At 40.3% G+C, this 20,461-nt stretch overlaps 1 protein-coding gene across 2 annotated transcripts in view; it reads left to right on the plus strand.

Annotated features, from left to right (window-relative positions):
- The first annotated feature begins 5,562 nt into the window (after positions 1 to 5,562).
- The window catches only part of DNAJB6 (DnaJ heat shock protein family (Hsp40) member B6), a 62,365-nt gene continuing 47,466 nt past the window's right edge, over positions 5,563 to 20,461 (plus strand). For both annotated transcript variants that reach the window (XM_075082378.1, XM_075082377.1), the window contains exons 1-6: positions 5,563 to 5,697; positions 6,285 to 6,413; positions 15,440 to 15,545; positions 16,931 to 17,040; positions 19,760 to 19,819; positions 20,142 to 20,252. In XM_075082378.1, coding sequence (XP_074938479.1) covers positions 15,481 to 15,545; positions 16,931 to 17,040; positions 19,760 to 19,819; positions 20,142 to 20,252 — 346 coding nt within the window. In that variant the 5' untranslated portion in view covers positions 5,563 to 5,697; positions 6,285 to 6,413; positions 15,440 to 15,480. The remainder of the gene's footprint in view (positions 5,698 to 6,284; positions 6,414 to 15,439; positions 15,546 to 16,930; positions 17,041 to 19,759; positions 19,820 to 20,141; positions 20,253 to 20,461) is intronic.

Genomic DNA, 20,461 nt, shown 5'->3' on the forward strand with positions numbered 1-20,461 from the left:
TCCCTCATCAGTTGCTATGTAGTTTTGCTGTATGTTGTCAAACACACCTTCTGAAGAAATTAGTTCCTTCTAGCCCCTGTATCTTTAATTAAGAATAATTCTTTTCATTGCAGCTCTGCTTATTGATTTTCCCCTCTGCGCTTTCAGGCAAACAGCAGCAGAGCTCAAAGTTCTGCAGAGATATTTTAGGTCTAATTATCTGTTAGATCTATCTGGCTATTGATGAAAAATCACATAGAATTAATTAATATTTGGCATTGGCATGTGGATAAGAAAGCATATCCCTGATCAAGGTAATGAACATAAATGCTGATCAAGCTGTCTTCACAAGGAATAAGCGCTCGCTGTAAACTGTGAGATCTTCTGGCTGCCCACAGTTCTTGTTGCCTTGCACACCCTAAATACTCAGTAGACTACCCTGATGCTTCAGGAGGAATTGGCAAAACCACCAGCTATCCTGAAATGTTTTAACCATTTAAAAAAAAAACCACTCAGCTCAAGGTTTTGATTACAAAGAGTCGTCCAGATAAACTTCCAGTCTCTAGATTACCTGCGAAGCACTGTACCAGTGAAAATTGAGGTTGTGCTCGGCAGAAAAACTCCAGAGAATGCTAATGAAAATGGGTTATTTTGTGCTCTTAATGCTTCTACTTAGAGTTTTAAACATTAGGTGTATTGCCCATATTTCAAGTCTAATTGTTTCTGATAAGCTATCAGCAAAAAGTTAATGCTTATATTTAATTAAGTGGCACTTTCCAGAATTACTTTACCAGTAGTACTATAATTAAATGATGTGAGAACAGTCTTTGATAGATATGCTCATATTCTTTGCTAATACCAAAAATAGAATCTGTAAATCTGTAAATAGAAAAACTGGATGCATTAAGCAGCAGGCCAGAGCAGCAGGCCGGGAAGGCTACAGCCATTACCACATGAAAGGGACTAATATTAATATCTATCTAATGCAGCATTTTCAAGCATTTCTTGTGTTCTGATGGGCTTTTCATAATTGACCTCCATAACTCATAAAAAATGACTAAAAAAAGAATCTGGGAACTATGTGAATTGCTAATACCTCCTGGAATGCTGCCACACTATTTCCATCATTAGGTTATAGCTACCAGTTAGGCCTGAATTCATCTCACTTAACTTCAGCCATCTGTAAGGTGGCTGTCGAGGCACTTCCGATGAGAGAGAGGCAACCCCAAGTCAAAGCTCCAGAGGGCGGTTCTTTCTTTACTAAAATACATCTCCAAAGTGGGTAGAAAAATTGTGCCCTGGAGGTGCCCCCTCTTTCTCTCTCTTTGAGGTCAGAGGCCTTACCATGGGTGCTTAACTTCTAGACAGCTGAAGTTAGTTGAAGTGAAACCAGACCTTTCCTCATGTTCCCAGGTGAGAGCTGCAAATTCTTGAACAATGAAGATCCTTTGACAACAGGGTTAGTTTATTCTGACTTACAACTCGGCACTTGGAGACCAGCCCAGGGCTGCCTGGATCTTGGATAGCAGCTTCGACAGACCCACCAGACTTTATCAGCTTGTGTTATTGGAATGTTGATCATCTGCCAGCAACATCAGATTTCATGCTCTTTTAACACAATATTCCAGGCTTTTGCTGCAAGCAGCTAGCCATAAAAACACAGCACACTTTTACTTTATACTTTTGCAAATACCTTTGAGGAAGGTTTTCTGAATTTAAAAGCTTTTCTGTTTTATTAGTCCTATAAGTAGATCTAATTAAACATGTTACCTCTTTCTACAAGTCCTGCCTTTAAAATTTTTCCCATGACATTACCTCCGATGAGGAGGAAGGTGGTTTTGGCTCTTTACCTTATGCAGTTCCCCCTCTTGTTTATCTGTGTTAATTTTTTACACATAGACTGCAAGGTCCTTCTGTTGCATGGAAAACACTGACATCGGCAGTTCTCATTTAAGGACTTTCAAACTATTTTAAGACATCTAAATGTGATTAACACTAAAATTTAAAAATAATTCTGAGAAATCTTAACTGAAATGAGTGTCACTGAATATACAGATCAAATATCGAACTATGGGTCAGAAGAATTTTAGTTAATTCTTGGGGACATAGTCCTGTCTTGTGGTACTTGAACTATGTAACTTGGATGAGAGAAAGCGGGGTAAAAAGGTGGTTCAGCAGTACGTGACTACAGTTACAAACATTGTTTATCCAGAGCCACAGTATCTATTTTGAGCTTTAGGTGATCTGGGAGAAGCAGGGACCTTGTCTGGACACAGAGATTAGATCACATTAGCGTGAAAAATCTTAGAGGCTGAGCGGACCTGCTGAAGATCTGAAGGGGTAAGAGGGGTGTGCTGCCATACCGGGCTGAGGCAACAAGTGCACTGGGCAGAGGAGCATAAAAGCAGCATTTCCTTCGCTGCTTACCAGCAAGCAATGGTCTTCTGATTAGAAAACAAGCAGAAGCCAGGAAAACAAGACCACAAATGTCTATGTTGACAGGACAAGCGGTAATAGTTTTAAACTAAAAGAAGGTAGATTTAGACTGGATATAAGGAAAAAAATTTTTATGATGAGGGTGGTGAAGCACTGGCAGAGGTTGCCAAGACACGTGGTAGATGCCCCATCTCTGGAAACCTTCAAGACCAGGTGGGACGGGACTCTGAGCAACCTGATCTAGTTGAAGGTGTCCCTGCTCACTGCAGGGGGGTTGGCCTAGATAGCCTCTAAAGGTCCCTTCCAACCTAAATCATACTATGATTCTATGTTTTTGAAACTACTCTTTATGTTTCTCTGTTGAATTCTACAGGAAGCTGATCAAAAGGGATAAAAATCTGTAACCGTTAACATTTTTGTATATTAATCCTGTTAGTCTTGCACTCCCCAAACTACTGTTAACTGGTAGCTGTTAACTGGTAACTGTTAACTTCTGTGCATGAAAAAAACCATATAGGGTTAAACCGTGTCAAGGTGACTTGGGGTGGAATGCCTGGTCATTTACCAAAGGCGGAGCTTGGACCAGGCGTGCGAGGTAGAGATTTCTTCGTCTGATGAATGCCATGCTAGAGGCAACTTCAGCCTGGAGTCTCTGGGGTTACTTCTCCCCACTCCTAAGACCTTGAGATATAAATAGAAATCTCTCAGCTGCTACCTCTGTCCCGTTGTTTCTGAATCTCACCAAGTCTATGGAGGTCCAGCAGCATTCTGTGCCAGCCCACCAGGCTGAGCTGCCTCCTGCGGTAAGGTTGGCTCATGCCTGGGTGCAGTTCCAGAGCTGACCAAACCTTGTGCTCACAAGCATAAGGCAGTGACATCCCTCAGAACTGGGGCACTGGGGACAGTCATGCAAGTGGCTCAGCAGAGGCCGGCTCAGGTCTGATGGGGACAAGCTGGGGTCACATTGTTTTACTACAGGAGTTCTGGGGATACTGACTTTGCACACCCGCCTGGATCCCTGCAGTGTGCTCTTCACTGCACCCCTTCTGGCTGGCTTTGCCTTGTGCTGCAGTTATTGCAGTCCCCTGCCTTTCCCTGTAACCCAGACAACAGAAAATTAAATATCAAGTGCACAATATAAACAAACTTTAAAAAAATTAAATACTTCTTGTTATCATTCAGTGTTAGATAATCTGAGCTATCAAAGATAATAAGTAAAAAACAAGCAAACAAAAAAGGTGCCCCAGTAAATGATATTTTTAATTGGTGGCTGTGCAATCCAGCCATTCTGCAAAGTCTCAGGAAATGTGTTAATATCCCACTTCTAAGACAAAGACAAGCATAAACCAATTAAAATATATTTTGGATTTTTAAATAATTACATAATATTTTGTTTCTTTCTACAACTTTGTTTGGAAACATTTATTTACATTCCCTGTGTCTTGCTGAAGAAAATGCCAAACTGGATCTCGTACTGCTAGCTCTGCCCTCAGCTGTGAGCAAGGCACTTTGACTCCTCATACCTGACTTTCTCCAACTGCAAAACTGGTCTCTAAGCTTTCCCAAACATTACTGCTATATCTGAAGAGTGCTAAAGGAGAGCTACGCAGTCTAGAGTCAGAACAGTGTTAGAAAATCTATGGGTAAATAAATGTAATGCTATGACCCATATGTCAGTTGTGTTAAAGCAGCAGTGGTCCTGGTTGTCACTGTCCACGTAGACAGTGCTGCGATTTCAACCCTGTGGTTCCATATGGAATTACGCTTCTTTGCCACTGTGCTGCTCGTGCAGATAAATAGAAAATTTTATGGTTGGCATCCGTTGTACCGTAACTTTAATATAAAATCTACTCTGTAAACAATTAAAGCAAAGTAACGCTACTTCTAGCTTGTTTACTGCAGGTGAGATTTTTAAGACTGAGGACTTTTCATACTTTGTTCTCAGCTCTCATCAGTTATGAAAGGTTGAGGAGAAACATCTTTCCTTCCACACCAAGAAATGTTCAAAGCATTAAAGCAAAATTTGCAAGGATCTGCTCCCAAACTACACCATACTGTCCCGCTGCTTGCCTTTGCACTTGCTAGGCTGGGAACCTTCTGCGGATTGCAGCCATACGTTTTAGAAAGAGCCCGACTAACCTACTAGTCTTTTTTTTTGTTTGTTTGTTTTGTTTGTTTCTCAGACGGATCAACAACTTGTTGGACTTCACAGCTATGTGCTGATGAGAAACTAGTACCGGTGCTTGGTGTCTCTTTGATCTAATTGTAAAGACTTGTTTCCATGACCACAGTTTAGCGTCAGATCTCATAGAAAAAGATTTCTTTTGAAGTCTGTATTTCCCCCAAACCACCGAGCCTATACTTTTCTTAGGGTTGTCCTGCTGCCCTACTGATTTGTGCTATTTTCTCCTCTGTCTTATTCCAAGCTTGCTTTTTAATTTTTTAACTGATCCCGCTCCCACATAAACACCTCCAAAATAATGGGTAGCCTTTTAATTGACTTTGTTTGGGGAACACACATTTTAGTTGTGGAAACTCTTGAATTCCACCTTGGTGATCTATAAATCAATGCCTCCTCCAGCTTTTTAAATAAAGGGCAAGAAGTGTAATTTTACAGCCATTTAAATCATGGATAAGGTCCAATTTTTTAAAAAATAGAATAATAACTTGGCTGCTGATGCTTTGCTCTCAGCCATGACACTCGGAAAACCACATACTAAAATATAACCCAAAGTGTGCTTAAATGTAGGCAAACAGCAGAAGGAATCCACAGGAGTGCCAGCTGGAAAACGATGAACCTGGCCTCAAAAGGGTGGTGCATGAGGGTCACAACATCTGAGGCTAAAATAAAGCTGCAACAGGGGAGGAAATGTTGGCTACTCGCCTCAGCAGCCAAAGGCACCGATTCAAAGGGTGGTTTTTTTTAAACTATTAAGTTTTTTCCTTCTCCTTTTCAGATCGGGACGTCACTTTTATTCGTTCCCTCTCAGAGAAGCCCCGCGGGGTTGTTCCCCTTTCCCGCCAAGGGGGTGCCGCGCCCCGCCCCCGCTGCAGAACCGCCGGCAGGGGGCGGGCTCCGCTCGCGCGCGGCATGCGGCAAGCCGCGGGGGCAAGCGCGCCGTTCGAGAAACTTCCGGAAACAGCCGTGCGGAAGTGACGGCGCGTGCTGACGGTGTTTCCTGTTTGCGGCCGAGCCGAGCGGAGGCGCCGCCGTTGTCCCGGGCTGCTGGCGGGGGGAGGCGGCCGTGCTGCCGAGGCACCGGCGGGCGAGCGAGCGAGGGGGTGAGTGAGTGGGTGACTGCGGGGGGCGAGACGCGACCGGTTGCCTGAGGGGGCGGGGGGTCGCCGATGTCTGGGCCCTTGGCGCCGGTGCTGCTGGTGCCGGGGCCCGCCGGCGCGGCGGAACGGAGCGGAGCAGAGGCCTCGGCCGTCGCCGTCGCCATGCTGCGCGCTGGGGGAGCGGTGGCGGCGGCCGAGCGGGCCCTCCGGGGTGCCGCCGGCCTGGGAAGCCACTCCACAACCGCAGGGCGGGTGAGCGGCCGCGCCCGGGGCCAGCGGCTGCCCCGGGCTTATCCCATAACTCGGGGCGCGGGAGATGGGTTTCGGCATCCCCGGGCCGGCAGTGCCGTGCGGGGGCCGACTTGCCTCCTGCTCGCCGCCCGCGGAGGAGGCTGGGGGACAAAAAACCCGCGTTGCCATTTCTGCTCGCGGTGGTTTCAGTTGCGAAAAGGTGAGGGAGAGCCTCAGATCTTCCCTCGGTCTTGAGCGCGGTGAACAGATGATAAAGTTTTTTACTTAAAGTGCTTTTCTCCGCAGCGTACTACTTTGGCGTGCTTGTAAACTAAACGTCTTTTCTCCTTCCCCGATAGAGTCCCGCCCTGCGTGTGGTCGCTCAGAGGAGGGGCCGTCAGTTGCGCGGTGGGCGAAGGCGGCGCGGGCAGTGGCTGTGACCTCGCTGTGGAGAGGTTCCAAACCGAGTTGAAAATCGTCCCTGGCAGGTGAGGCACATAGTTTGTCGTCAGTATTTGCTGGACTTCTGAGAGGGCAGCGAGTCGGGACGCGAGCTTATTTATGACCAGCGTTCCTGTTTGTAGCGACACTTTGTGCTGTGTTCCAGCTCTGCTGTCAGAGCTCTCGCTGGCTGCTGAACACCTGTGCTGCAGGCTTGAGCCATCCTAATGAAGGCATTAGAAAAGGTTATTCAAAACAGCGAGCAAATTCGTTTTGAATTCTGATAATAATAAGATGCTCATTTGATTCTCGTTTTGGATGCAGTAACATCATGGGAGATAAATTTGTAATGATGCTAACGTGCAAATAGGCTTGTGACACTGGTCAATTAGTGATCGAGCCCTGAGTTTTTACGATATAAAGTGTTAAAAAGTTATAAGAACAAGGTGTTGACACAGAAGGAACAGCTGGAATGAAACTAGGCTCTCCCCCTCTCGTCCTCTGAGGCTGCAGTTACTGCTGCCTGCTGACCTTAATTTTTGTGTACTCATTGGAGATCCTTGTACCCTAGGAGGGATTTTGTGTTCAGCTGATGATCAAGAGCCTGGTGGTTAAAGTACCATTTAGTTTGCTGGATTATGTTGTCAAAGAAGATTTGTTTGGACCAGTGAATAAATGTATTTGCAGGTCTTGTCTCTGTGATTGGGTTTTTTTGTGTTGGTTTTTAAATTTTTTTTTTATTTTAAACAACCAAAATGCTAAGTAGTGCACGATAGTGGTCTAGCTTTGTTTCTGCCTCTTGGCTCTCATACTGCCTTTTCAGTGGAAAGCATGAGAATGTTTGAAATGGAAGTTAATTTAGGATTAAATTTTCTTAAAGAATTGTAGACGTTGGAGGGGAAATTTAAATTGCTGCTTTTACTGGCAGTACTGTTTAAACGGCAGTGTTAATAATTTCTCTGTCTGTAAACTGCAGAGTTCCACTTGTTCTCCATCAGATTTGTCTTTTTAGCACTTGAGCTTTCTGACTACAGCACATTCTTACCAAAACAGCTTTTCCTCTGGTATTTTCTTCTGTCTTTCTAGATTGATGCAGTTTGCTAGTTTATCTTGGCTGGACTTTGGGAGAAAGCATGCAAGGCTTCACTTCCGTGTAACACAGAATTTTTAGATGGAGGGATAATGTGTTTTCCTAGTTGTTTTTTTAATAGATCTATACATAATATGCTGTATTCTTTTTTTCATCCATTAGAAGTTTTGGAATGTACATGGAGAAAAGAAACAACTTACATTAAATCATCATCTCAATAACAAGGTTATATGCATTCCTGGTAGCATTTGGACTGTACTGGGGAAAGAAATACCTGTGTTTTGGTTTTTTTTAAACAGTAAAACTTTCAGGACTCCTGTACATCTGTGATTAACGCGTTGGCATGGTTAGGTCTTTGAGCTGAGGTCGTGTGGATGAGGGTGATGACTGTGTTTTACTGTGAGTCCAGAGGCATTGAAGCTTGAGCCTGGAATTGACTGAAATGTCACACCAAGTTGAACAGACTGAGTGCAGCCACCCGTGTGAGCTGGGTTCTGCTCTGTAGAGGATGGTGCATCTCGATCATGTCAACACGCTGCACGTCCAGACTTGAGCGGACCATCTCTTTCTTACCCTATGAATAATGATGTTTTGAAGGGAGTGTATTGCCTTATTTTTCAACTTAGCTGTGTGAGGTTTAACATTCTAGTATTTTGCTCCTTAAGTAGGAAATGCCCCATTTCTCTAAGAGCATTTGTAAAGAACCTCGTCAGCAGTGTCCTGAAAACATTTTCTGTCAACAGCTTTTCCTTTGTCTTGGTTTATTTGAGGGGCGGAAGGATTAGTGAGAAGTTACTTAGCTTTGTCAAAATTTGTTGGATCTTACGTACAATGATTGTTTATTTCTAGATAGATTTATATTAAAATGGTAGTTGATGATATTAGTAGGTTTTGAATTAAATACTACATTTGAATGTATGTTAGATTTTTCTTAAGTTTAGACTTATTGAAAGCATTATTCTGTTTATTTAACAGCTAGGGAAGAAATACTTTATGCATATGAGTTTTACTCCTACAGTTGTTAGTTGTATGTTTCATTTATGTTTTCTATTTGTTCTGAATAAATACTGAAGTCCTGCTGATAATAGTGAGGACTCAGCACTCAAGAAGTATCTTGCAGCTCAAAATAAGTCTGAAGCCATTCGTAGCTACATTGCAGCCAGTTTTTTGTTAAAACTTTGTTAATTATTATCATTAGAGGAAATTCTTTTCTGTCTTAAAATGTAGCCTGAATCTCTGACAGCCTGTCATCATTGTTCTGTAAAAGAAATTGGCGTTTGCTTTAATATAACGTTTGTTTTTGCTGGTTAGCTTAAGTAAAATTATCATGACTCCAAAAATGACTGCAGGGGAAGTGTGTAGAAACTTTAAACTATTTTCTTTCCCCTGAAGGCTCATCTGGTTGCATGTGATTATTTGGCTGAAACTTTCTGGACCTGATCTTTGCCAGTGGAGGCTTTCACTGTTTTTAATCACTTAATCAAACACAGATCATACATTTTTTAAAATGAGTTAGGAATATTTTTACTTTGTATAAAATAGCCTTTTATGGTTAGTTTTAGGAGGGTGCCAGTGTTCCAGTTATTTGTACGACACAATTCCAAATTTGGACACCTGAGTTGTTGTGTTTTGGAAAAATGCCCCTTTGGTTTAAGGAGAGATTGTGAATAAGGACCTACTTGATTTAAGGCATGCTCATAGATCAGATAGGTAAGCAGCAGAGTATCAGCCAATGGTGTGAGGGTAACCTATTCACTGACCTACTTCCTTTTCCAGTTTTTGTTAGCTTGTTTGCATTTGTTTCACAGATGAAGATTTTCAATTTCTTCTGTTTCCGCTTTTGGTAGGTTACTTGTTTTTTAATGGTTTCTTAGAATTATAGAATCGTTAAGGTTGGAAAAGACCTGTAGGATCATAAAGTCCAGCTGCCAACTTGTTGCCCTCTACAGGCTTTCCATGTGTCAGGCAGTAATACAGATGAGAAAGCCCTGTAGTTCTTGCCACAGTTGTGTCTCGTTCCTCTTCAGGGGGAGAGGAGTGGACAGGTTTTTTTGTAAATTCTTGCCTTGAGGGGTGAGGGATCCTTGTACAGGTGACTCTTAACTGGTTGTGGTGGGTTTTTATTGTTGTTGTTGTTTTTTTTTAATAGAACTTGAACTGCAAGGCAATGCAGTCAGCCTAGCTACCTTTTTCTGCTGTATGAACTGCATCCTGTCATATAATAATGACTGTATGCAAATCCACTCTGTTTTCTAACATAGAAACAGGATGTTTGGTGTAAACATGAGGTTAAACTAAGCTTTTTGGAATGTTCATTTTATTAGATTAATCTCATAGGGATGTTGTGGTAGTATTAATGTAATGAGTATAAACATTGCTATTTAACTACATTTTATTAACTTTAATTACATGGTAAATTTACATTTTTCCATGAAACAATAAATTTCAGGAATCTTTGAAGTTAAACTGTGACAGCTTTTCTAAGCTTGGGTAAGTAGAAGTTAAAAGTGCTGAGGTTTTTAATATACCTGTACCACACTTTGTCTATCTCTCTTTCTTGCCTGTACCACACTGTACATGTATCAGTGGAAAGAAAAATTTAATGTTGGTTTATTGTTTAAATATATTTGTCAGATTAATTAATTGCAAACTTTATACAGGTTTTCTTGCTCTGTGTTATTGCACTTACCAGAATTAAAGTAACTTTCTTTTGGTTCCTTAGCATTTCTAAACTTCCTCTTACAGAGATTTTCTGGTATGCAGTGTGGGCTTTTTTACGTTAGCAGCTGTACAGCGCTGGCGCAGTGGACCTTTGCTAGTACAGCCAAGAGACTGCTCATAGTCTCTGCTCAGTTACATATGGCACATCCCAGATATTGTAAGCACTGATGAAGATATTTTCATTTTATTTGGGATCTATGTAGCTTCCTGTGTTGCCGAGTTGTACTAGGTAAAACGCACTTGATTGTTACCTGAGTGGTGTTCTGCTCTGAAGAGTTGTGGCGTGAGATTTGTCTTTTTTTGGTTAGGGCGTAGGACAGCACCAGAAGGCAGTTTCTGTAACCACCATCTGTGTGTTAAAGGCAGTGACCTCTTCAAGGCAGTGAGAACTCCTTAAGCCATGGGTAGAAATGTGTCTTGGAAGCCTTGGCAAAGCCGTCTTTTAGACGGGTAACTGGAGGAGATACAGGCAGGTAATTGCAACTCATGGATTGTATTTGAAGTCTGTAGCTTGTGAGCAAATGGTCACTGAACTCCATCTGAAGTTTGTTACTTTAAGACTGACAATATTTGTGTATGTCTCTGAATTTACTGTAAATAATAAGCTGCTTAGCAAAGGTGTCTTAGCTATATAAAAATCACATGAAGAGGTATTAGAAAACTTTGATACTGTATGTGTTGCTTGGTATTCTTTGTATAGCTCTGGACCCACAACAGTATTAATGCTGCTGTAGTCTTGTTCATACTTTGAAGGAGTGTAAAATTTCATCAGGTCCAGCTGACTTACTGCTTTCTAATAAAACTCTTGGAATGTGAAAAACAATATTTTTTTTTAATCATAGGTTGCAATTCCCAAAGATCCGTGAAGTATGTGTCATCTATTAACATACCAGAGGCATCTCTAAATTGCTCAGTTACTGTTGAGTAGGTCAGGTGCAAGCTCAAGCTGAACTGGGATTCAGAACAGGGTCTTTATTCTTCCTGTGTTGCCAGGAGGGTGCAGTCCTTTAGATACATTCATAGAAAGCAGGCAGGTACTAGAAACTGGGTGGCTGTGCAACTTGCACAGCATGTTGATGACTGGCTGCTTCTGTGAATTGCATGAATCAGGAATTTGGGACTCGATCTCCCTCTACCTAGGTGACTGCAGTTGTTGCTAAGCTTGAGCTATTCTGGCATCTTTCAGGACTCTCCGTGCTGCCCTGTTGCTTCATGGCCAGAAATAGATAACTTTTTCTGACTAGGCTGACCGCAAAGGTCGCATGCTCCTTGCTGTCTGAATTCCCTCCTGACTGATTAAAGAATTTCTTGTTTGGATACCTTCCTCCCCTATTTATTTAGGGGTGATGCTTTGTCATCCCTGCAGGTTGTGCATCTGATTACCTTTTTCTCTTTCTCATCTGGTCTTATAAAAGTTTATAGCTCTCTACATATCTAGCTTCTGTAATTCTTCTCATGCCTTTTATGTAGCTGAGGACTTTGCTGTAAAAAAGAGTTTGCGAGCCAGGTTTCAAGATAACTCTAAACTGGTCTAGCTTTGGGTTGTGCTGTTAAGAGGGAGGTCTTAAGCCTGGTCATGTACTCCTGTCAGTTGCCTTGAGTCAGTGCAAGCATTCAGGCCTTCTACTCGGTAAGCCAGAACAAAGCTAACTTCTGTGATGACTGAGAAATCTATAAGCTATGGAAACTTTTGGTTCCCATAAATATTTGGATGTTTGATTTGTTGAAGTAGCTGATAGCATCCTATAAATGTAGTGCAGTTATGAACACAAATAACTGTAGATTTTTGCAAGCAAACATGGAGGCCATGAAACAACTTCTTTCATCTGGAGGTTTTTTTGTTTTGCTTTCTTTTCTTCTGAGACTTTGAAGATTTTCTATGGTTGGAGACGGGAAATTAGCTAATGTGGGCTGGCTTCCTTGTGGCTTTGGGAAAAAAAACCCACTTGAATGCCTAGTTAATGAGCCTTGCTTGTGTATTTGGAGGGATTTTTGACAGATTTGGGGTTGGAAGAAGATTCTTGTCATTTTGCTTAGGACAGTTGAGTATTCTTGCCTTTCATTTTGCAGGAAGGTGTATGGTTTGCTTCATTGAAACATCTAGGCATTTTCACCATGCAGATTACTACTAGCCCTAAAACTACTTTTTTTTTTTGGTCAGCTGTTTTCTGTTATAAGTTGATTATAGTTGTTTTCCTGAGTGAACATTTTAAATTTTTTTTTTTTCCCTGGAAAGATGGGAGGCAAAGGTCTTTTCCAGTTTGTGAGTGTTGGGTTTGGTGGGGTGTTTTTGTTTGGGTTTTTTTGTTCTTATGGGGTGTTGAGTGAAAATCCAGGTATTTTTAAGGGGCTAAATATTAGCTGATGCTGTCTCATGTTTTTGCATGCTGTGCTTAAGCTGGACAAAAAGTGACAGATGAATTTTGGTCATGTAAATAGTGCTAAAACCTTTTTGAACACAAGAAAAAAGTTCCTATGATACCTAAAATTGTAGCAGTGCAGCTCATGCTGTATGGTAACAAGCAGATAGAAGTAATGATTAATCAGAGATGACCTTTTAGTGTGATGCGAACGTTTGATTAAGAGAAGGAGAATATAAACAAATTGTTTTCTTTATGGAGCTGCTGGCTTGTCTGTCTTGCCACTACTATAAAGTCTGGAATTAAAAACTGAACAATAATGCACCTACAAAACATAGAATATGCAAGCCTCAGACATTTCTTTGAAACAAATAATTCCTCTGTTCCTGGAGGAGTTGTTTTTAAGGGTCAGAGTAATCTTAAGAACGGGTCATGTTGCCTCAGCGCTCATTTTTGGTCCCAACTTCAGGCTTCTGTTATTTAGGATATGTTGGTGTATGTGTTGCGTCTGAACTTGCAACACTGCAGCACCATTTTTAAATGAATAGTTAAAGTGTTTAAAGAAATATATGTTGAAATCAGTATGACTACCAGTTCTGTAGGAAAAGATGTGATTTATTTTCACATCTAAGTTGCTTTTCCTACCTGCTTATTCCAGCTAGAAGCCTGAGTTTTGAATTTTCCCTTTAAGATGCCTGCCTAAATTGAGAGGAGTATTAATGCAGGTCTTGTATTTAAGAAAAAAGGAGAATATGGGAAAAACACTTCGCAGTATGGCATGTGCTCTTATGTGTTGTGTCTTCCTGCTGTTAGCTCACTGGTTTTAAGCTACTATCTCTTGTTAGGAGGGGCTCTGACCTCTAGCCTTAAGCTTGACTCATGCTAGACTTTTTCCTCCCCTCCGATTTCTTTCTGTAAACTATATGTTCCATATATGCTATTAGTCATAAAGATTGGCTACAGGATTTGATAACGTACTTAACCCATGCTAACCTTGCTCCTCACCTGTGTATTCACAGAGGTGTTCTTCTAATTGTTGTTTGGGAAACAGCAGAACTAGTTAGGCTAGTTGATAGCAAATATTTTGGGATGTTTTTGGTAATCTGTATGTTTACACGTTAAACCCTGCAATTACTGTATTAGTATTGGCATTCCCAATGTTCATTTTAGTGTACATCTCCCAGCTTCCCTTGGTTTTGGTCACAAAATCAACTCTACCCTTATTTTTTAGTGTGGAGGTTTCTTTAAAGGGCAAAGTCCTTTGAATTAGGAGTAAACAGAATTAGGAGTCTGTTCACATGCTACACTTTAATTTTGTGTTTCTGGGACAGAATGGTTAACTAGGTTGCTAAAACTGCTTAAGTTTTAAAAACACCTAGCTCCTCCAGTACATTTGCTTCTGTAAGTAGTTTGGAGGGGGGAGGTAGTGTGGCAGGGTATCTCTTAAACTGGTTTTGCTCTTTGAGGAAATGTGTGTGTAACCACATCCCTAATTAAATTTAATAAAGTTTTAACCTACAACAGCAATGTATTTTGAAGATGTACCACTTTATTTGAAAAGGAAGTATCTTTTTAATGTTTATATCCCAGTATGCTGAAAGATACATGTAGTACTAGTACAATGAAATTATTTCAGAGTAGTTCACTGGGCTATATCATGCTTGATGCTTTCAGCATCTATGTGAAAACATGAAAATGAGACTTTGCCTGGGCTGAAATGAAAAATGCTGAATGACTTGAGGGAGGGGGAGGGGAGGGCGGGAAGTGATGTCACTGAATTTTTGTTCTTGATTCACGGGATAAGAAAATGTGACTAATATATTGCAGTATTATTATGTTCCAAGTGTATTTGGGTGACTTTGCCTGCAACGAGTTGATAACCCATTGAAAAGGTCAGTGTTGCCTTGTTCATGAAACTTGAAGCGAGCCAGCAGCATGGAAAGGTACTTGAAAGCTTTGCCAGAACGGAACTTATTATAGTGGTGGGGAGAAGAAGCCTTTGCATGAGGATATGAAATGTTCTTGCAAGTTTTAGAAAGATTCTTTAATCTTAGTGGTCATTTAGTTGAAGTAATTATTAATTATGTAACTATTCTCTAGAATTGACAAGAAACTGTCAGTATTTAAATTGAGTCAGGCAAATGCTTTGTCTTTTAACTTGTAGGTTTCTGAGGACTGCTGTGAAAATTTTATTCTCTTATACTAAGAAACACAAGGTGCCCTGTACTTGAGTTGGTTGCAGTTTGAGCGGTCTTCCCTGGCTAAGTACTTCATGTTGGTAAACATAAAGGAAGTGAATGGTACTCAGTAGCTTTGGCAATATGTGAATTTTCTGTCCAGGTCTGAGTTTAAGAAGGGCTTATTGGAAACTGTAGGTGGAATTTTAGATTTCTAAGACCTGCATGTATATTCCTTTTTTGAAGGGAGCATCTCAGTGGAAGCAATGTTCGGAAGAGTAGATGTGAAAGATGTGGCTCTTTGTGTATGGTCCTGGATGTTTAGGACGTGACACAGGTGTCAGAGATGACATAAAGGGAACGTATGTGGTTTCTTTGCATTCAGAGTTATTAATGTATATATGAAAATGGTGACAGATTGTACATACTCTTCTTAATATACTGATTAAATCTAGCTTTTGAGTCTTTTTTGTTTTGGGAACCTGCTGTTCACCTGTATCTGCACTGTGTTTCAGTGGGATTAAAGAACATAAAAATCAATCAAAGTATTGTTTGCTCTGTCAACCTAAAATAAAGCTTTTTTGTTGTTGTTTTTGTTTGGAACATTGGAATTTCTAAAAACAAGCAGGTCTCACACATACGGTTTGGAACTGGAAGATGCTAGGCTCCTACCTGACTTTTATGAAGACACAATTCAGTTCTAACAACAGTTCTTCTTGTTACAGGACTTGAAAGACTCAGTTGTTAACAAGACAACTACTGAAACATGGTGGATTACTATGAAGTTCTGGGAGTGCAAAAGCATGCCTCAGCAGAAGATATTAAAAAAGCGTAGGTATCACTGGTATAAGATATGTATTTTAAGAGGCAAATATGATCACATGTTTCTGGATTCTCACTTTGTTGTCAGTACTAGGATGAGTAGTAGTGATACTTAGGCTTTGCTAACAGAGAAATGTTCAGTGTTCTGAAGAAAAAGCATTTGCTCATTTTTATGAAATTGGGAAAAGAATGCTGAGTATTGCTGAAGTGAAAATGCCATCAGTCACTGGTTTTTGATCACTGTTAAATACATCTCTGTATGAGTGTGCCTCCAAACTTGATACAGTACAGGCAGTGACAGCCCCTTCTTCTGCGGCTGAATTGCAGTAACAAGTCTTCCCCTCCGTTTGCAGAGGTGCTTTTTCAAAGTTATTAACAAGTATTTGGCATGCTGCTTTTTTGGATACTAGCTCTTTCTTAACATGGGGTCTGGTTTCTATGCTTAGATTTTGATGGGCTGAACATCTGTTACTATTACCACACACACCCCCACCCCCAACCCCCACCCCCCCGTTTAAATTAGGAATTAAATACAGTTCTGTGTTTAGATTTACTGTTTATGCATTGTTTTAAGATGGGTATTTGTAACACTTTTCAAAAGATACCATTTACTTTTCAGCAGTTGGAAGGAAACGTTTCTGTAGTACACGTTTCTAGTATACCAAAACTGTTTGATGGTAAATTGCAGTTTGAAGTGACGTAGAAATACTGTGTTTCTCTTTTGCCTTCTTGCAGGTGCCTGAGCTTAATTAATAAAATTGCAGTAGTGTGTGGAAGTTTGATTTATGTTTTCTCCTCCCTTGTTTTTTTGTAAATTCCTGCACATGCTACTTTGTCAACTCAAATGTTTGGACTGTGATCTTGTACGACTCTCTGTAAAACACTCCAAATCACTAAAATATTTCATTTGAGCGTAGGAATTGTGTGCAGGTGTAGCAGTCAAAGAAACCACTGATGTTAAGGTGCTGCCACAGTTTGGTATCAGGGTGCTCTTGGAGCTTTATTGTCTTTGTACCAGAATAGTACTCTTGATACTTCCCATGGTTGACTGTAGTATTGAATAATTACGGAGCTCTAAGGAGAAGCCTGTAGCAGAAGTATTATGGAATGTTTTGCTTAGACCTGCCAGATGTTGATCATCAGAAACGCCCAGGAATAATCTCAAAATAACTGAAGAACCCCAAACCCACTTTCTTCTTTTATCAACCAAATCTGAGTAGATGGTTCTTTATGTACTTGCAATATCTGTTGGTACTGGTCAAGACGCAAGATAGAAAGCACTGGGGAATTTCTAAACACTTCAATCCCTGACAACTTGTTAGAAACATTTTATTATCTGTATAGCATATTCCTTCATTTCAGAGTAAAATATCCCCTGTTTTCCTCCCATTTAGGTACCGTAAATTGGCATTAAAATGGCACCCCGATAAAAATCCAGACAATAAAGAAGAGGCAGAACGGCAATTTAAACAAGTGGCTGAGGCCTATGAAGTTTTGTCAGATGGTAAGTATTTTGAAAGAGCTCTTGAACTGCAGGTCTCGAGTCTGGGTATCAGACTGAAAATGCTGAGGTATGGTGCTGGAAAGGGATATTGTAACTTTGGTTTACCATCCAACTCAACTACTTCCTTTTCAAAAGAAAAGAGAAAAGAAGCTTGCAGATAAGATGGAATAAGCAGAAATTTTGAAACAAAAATGTTCAGGATCTCTTTAGTTGAGTAACCAAACCAGTTTCCTTCTAGAAATTGAAATCCTATGTTTGCCAGGGCCTCTTCAGAAATTTCTGAAGAGGTAGTCTGTGAATACCAATATCCATTTTATCTTAGGAGATAAAGCCATTTTTACTGTCAGTATAGGGGAATTATTGTGTTTATCCAATAAAAATAGGGCTAGACAAACTCTGAAGTATCTACTGGTGGGCCTACTGCTTCTAGTTCTTGTAACAGTAAACTGGTCTTGACAAAGCCCAAGAATACTGTAAACCTTGCAGAAAATTTGGATTACATTTGGGTGAATTCAGTCAACTGTGATACTGAGGAGGGTGGTTTTTTTGAATTGTTCTGGAACAGTTGCTTAGCCCTGACCCATGTGGTGCAGGACTTCAGCTTGTAGTTCACCTGTATCTTTTTGCTTGGAAAGTATCTAACTTTTGCTAGTGTCCTGGCAAAAGCAGTCTGATTCATTATCGAAGTAGCTTAAATCACTTTGTTATTTTCCCCTGTAATTGACTGCAGCTGTCTCTGTGCTATTTCTGAACTGTCCTTGATTTCACCTGAGACCAGTGAGCATGGGAAAGCTATATTTAAAGCACTAGCAGCATCTAGATTACCTTTCAGAATTTGGCCTGGTTTATCAAGCTGCAGTCTTGTACACCCAGTTTCTTTGGTTGGTTTTCTTACTTAATTGTCATGGGAGAAACAGAACTTAATTTATGGTAGTTCATTGTATACTTGTCTTCTAGAGTAATTAAATCTTAAGCAAATTTTTTGAGCAAGACAAAAATAGGATACTGGTCTGGTTGTTATACAGATCTTTAAGTTCTTCGGAAACAGTACACTGCTAGAATTTTAGGACATCATCTAAAAAATGCTGCCTCTTTTTGGATATAGAGCAAATCCTAAGTTACTGGTGTCTTAACAATCATTTGTGCAGCAGGGGTATCTGAATCCTGAGCCCTAGGCTTGAGAGGCAATCAGCTGTTCTGCAAGTGTAATGAAATTTTCTGACACCATCACAGGCTTGAATGAAGACAGATTTTTGGCAGAAGAATAGTTTTGTAAGGCATTACATAAGCAAAGAATACTGAAATTGGGTGATCATAGAACATACTTCCCTTGAGGTTCCAAGAACATTGTATTTGTCAAGATGAACTTCGGGCTTTCTGAGCCCTCAGGTTTTCCTTGCTGTTTCCTGCTCCTTCTGACAGTTTGTCTACCTTACTGCTTTGGTCTTTTTAAATTGGTGGGTAGGTCAACCTAACTTCCTTTAAAAAATGCTTTCTAGAAAGGCAATATGGGTAATGTAGTTCGGTTTGCTGGGGATGTGTGTGTGTGAGCCTACTGCAAGCTTCCATTATTTGGAGATGATGATCAGTACATAAAATTTTAATGCTTGTCAGAAGTATTTTACTTTTCAGCAGCTGTTTGAGGTAGCTGCGTGTTCTTTCAGTGATGCTAATTAAATTTCAAAAACATCTTTCAGTGAAGAGATTCCAGTGGGAATAGCATTAATAGCCTAAATCAGATGTCCTGACTGGTTTTTGGCTGATGCGTCCACACCAATGCAAGCAAAATAAGCTGACTGTCTGCCTCTCTGCTCTTGAGGTTCCCTCCCAGTACCAACAGTGCAGCCTGATCTTATGTAGTAATGTAGAGTTAGTTTTTCTCCCCTTTTCATGGATACTGGAAGGCTGGTCTGCAGCAAAATTAAGAGCCTTTCCATGCCTTCTAAAATAATAGCAAGCAATTTGAGTCAAATCCTCCTATGGTATTTTTTTAACATCACTTAATTCCCCTTTATTAAACTAGAAGTGGTTATAATTGAGAGGTTTTGCAGTCAGTCATAGAAACACTGTCCTTCTGTTCTCATAACTCTGTCACAATGGGCTTGATCTTGTGCAATAAAAGGAAAAGAGGTCAAAATTTGCTTCCAAAAGGATATGGTCAAGGTTTGCAACACGGGAAATTCCACTTGGATAGAAGGAGGAGAACGTTTACAATGAGAATGCTGGAGCTCTGGGATTATTTTCCAGAGAGACTCTGGAATCTTCTTTTCTTGGAGGTTGATGAGATCAGGGCTTTATGCAGGAAAGTTTTGACCAACTTTGAGATTAGACTTGCTGGGAGGAGAAGGTTGAATTCCAGAGATCCTTTAAAACTTAAAACTTTTTCATGGTACCTATATAAAGATGAAGACTGCAGTATTCTTTTTAAAGGCAAACTTCCTTGTGAAGTTTGTCCTTATACCAAATATTTTTTCTGGTACAACAGGACCTGAGCTTCTACAACTAAATGGTAATAAGTCTAAAGTTTAGTACCTGTTCTTTCTGAACCTATGTTATTTTGGCAATACTCAGCAAAAATGTTCACCAGCTACGTGCCAGAACTTTATTAAATAAACTAGGTTTGAGATGATGTTTAGCTCAGAATACCAGTTACGTCTTTTGTGTTTTTCTAAATTCAATATGCCTGTTTACTTACATGATGTACAACTTTTCCTTGTAGCTAGAAAACGTGAAATCTATGACAGATACGGAAAAGAAGGCTTAATAAATGGAGGCGGAGGTATGTTGACAACTTTTCTTTGTCTATTCTGTCAGGAAGCTGTTTTCTGCAGCTTTAAGACAGGAATCTGGAAATGCCTGTACTAAAGCCTAAAATGTAATCTTCCAAAAACTTAATGCAATTGTTTTTACAATTTTTCTGGTTGTTGTAAAAGGTATTACAGATAATTCTCGTTTCTCTGTTTCCAGTTAATTATAATAAGTATTATGTGTGTACTGAACTTAAGTGATACCTGAAGGGGATGTTCAAATACCATATAGGCCTGAACTTCCTTGTTAGTAAGAATGTGTGAGGGTAATTGAAATTTAAATTCTTTTTGCAGGTGGAAATCATCACGATAGTCAGTTTGAATTTGGATTTACATTCCGTAACCCAGAAGATGTCTTCAGGGAGTTTTTTGGTGGAAGGGACCCCTTTTCATTTGACTTCTTCGGTAAGTAATCTGCTGGTTTTAGTTATATGCATCTGAAGTGTGGCTAAAGCTTTACTCTTAAAAACCATAGCTATTGCAGTTAGCTGTATTTATTAGCTATAGTAAATACATGTATTATTGCAGCTTTATTAGAAATAGCTCTGAAAACTGGAGGTAGACAATTGGTGTTTTGTATTATATTTAAAATGTTTGTTTTCTACCTGTTTCTT

The sequence above is a fragment of the Phalacrocorax aristotelis genome, chromosome 2 (assembly GCF_949628215.1).
Source record: "Phalacrocorax aristotelis chromosome 2, bGulAri2.1, whole genome shotgun sequence".
In the NCBI taxonomy this organism is placed as follows: domain Eukaryota; kingdom Metazoa; phylum Chordata; class Aves; order Suliformes; family Phalacrocoracidae; genus Phalacrocorax; species Phalacrocorax aristotelis.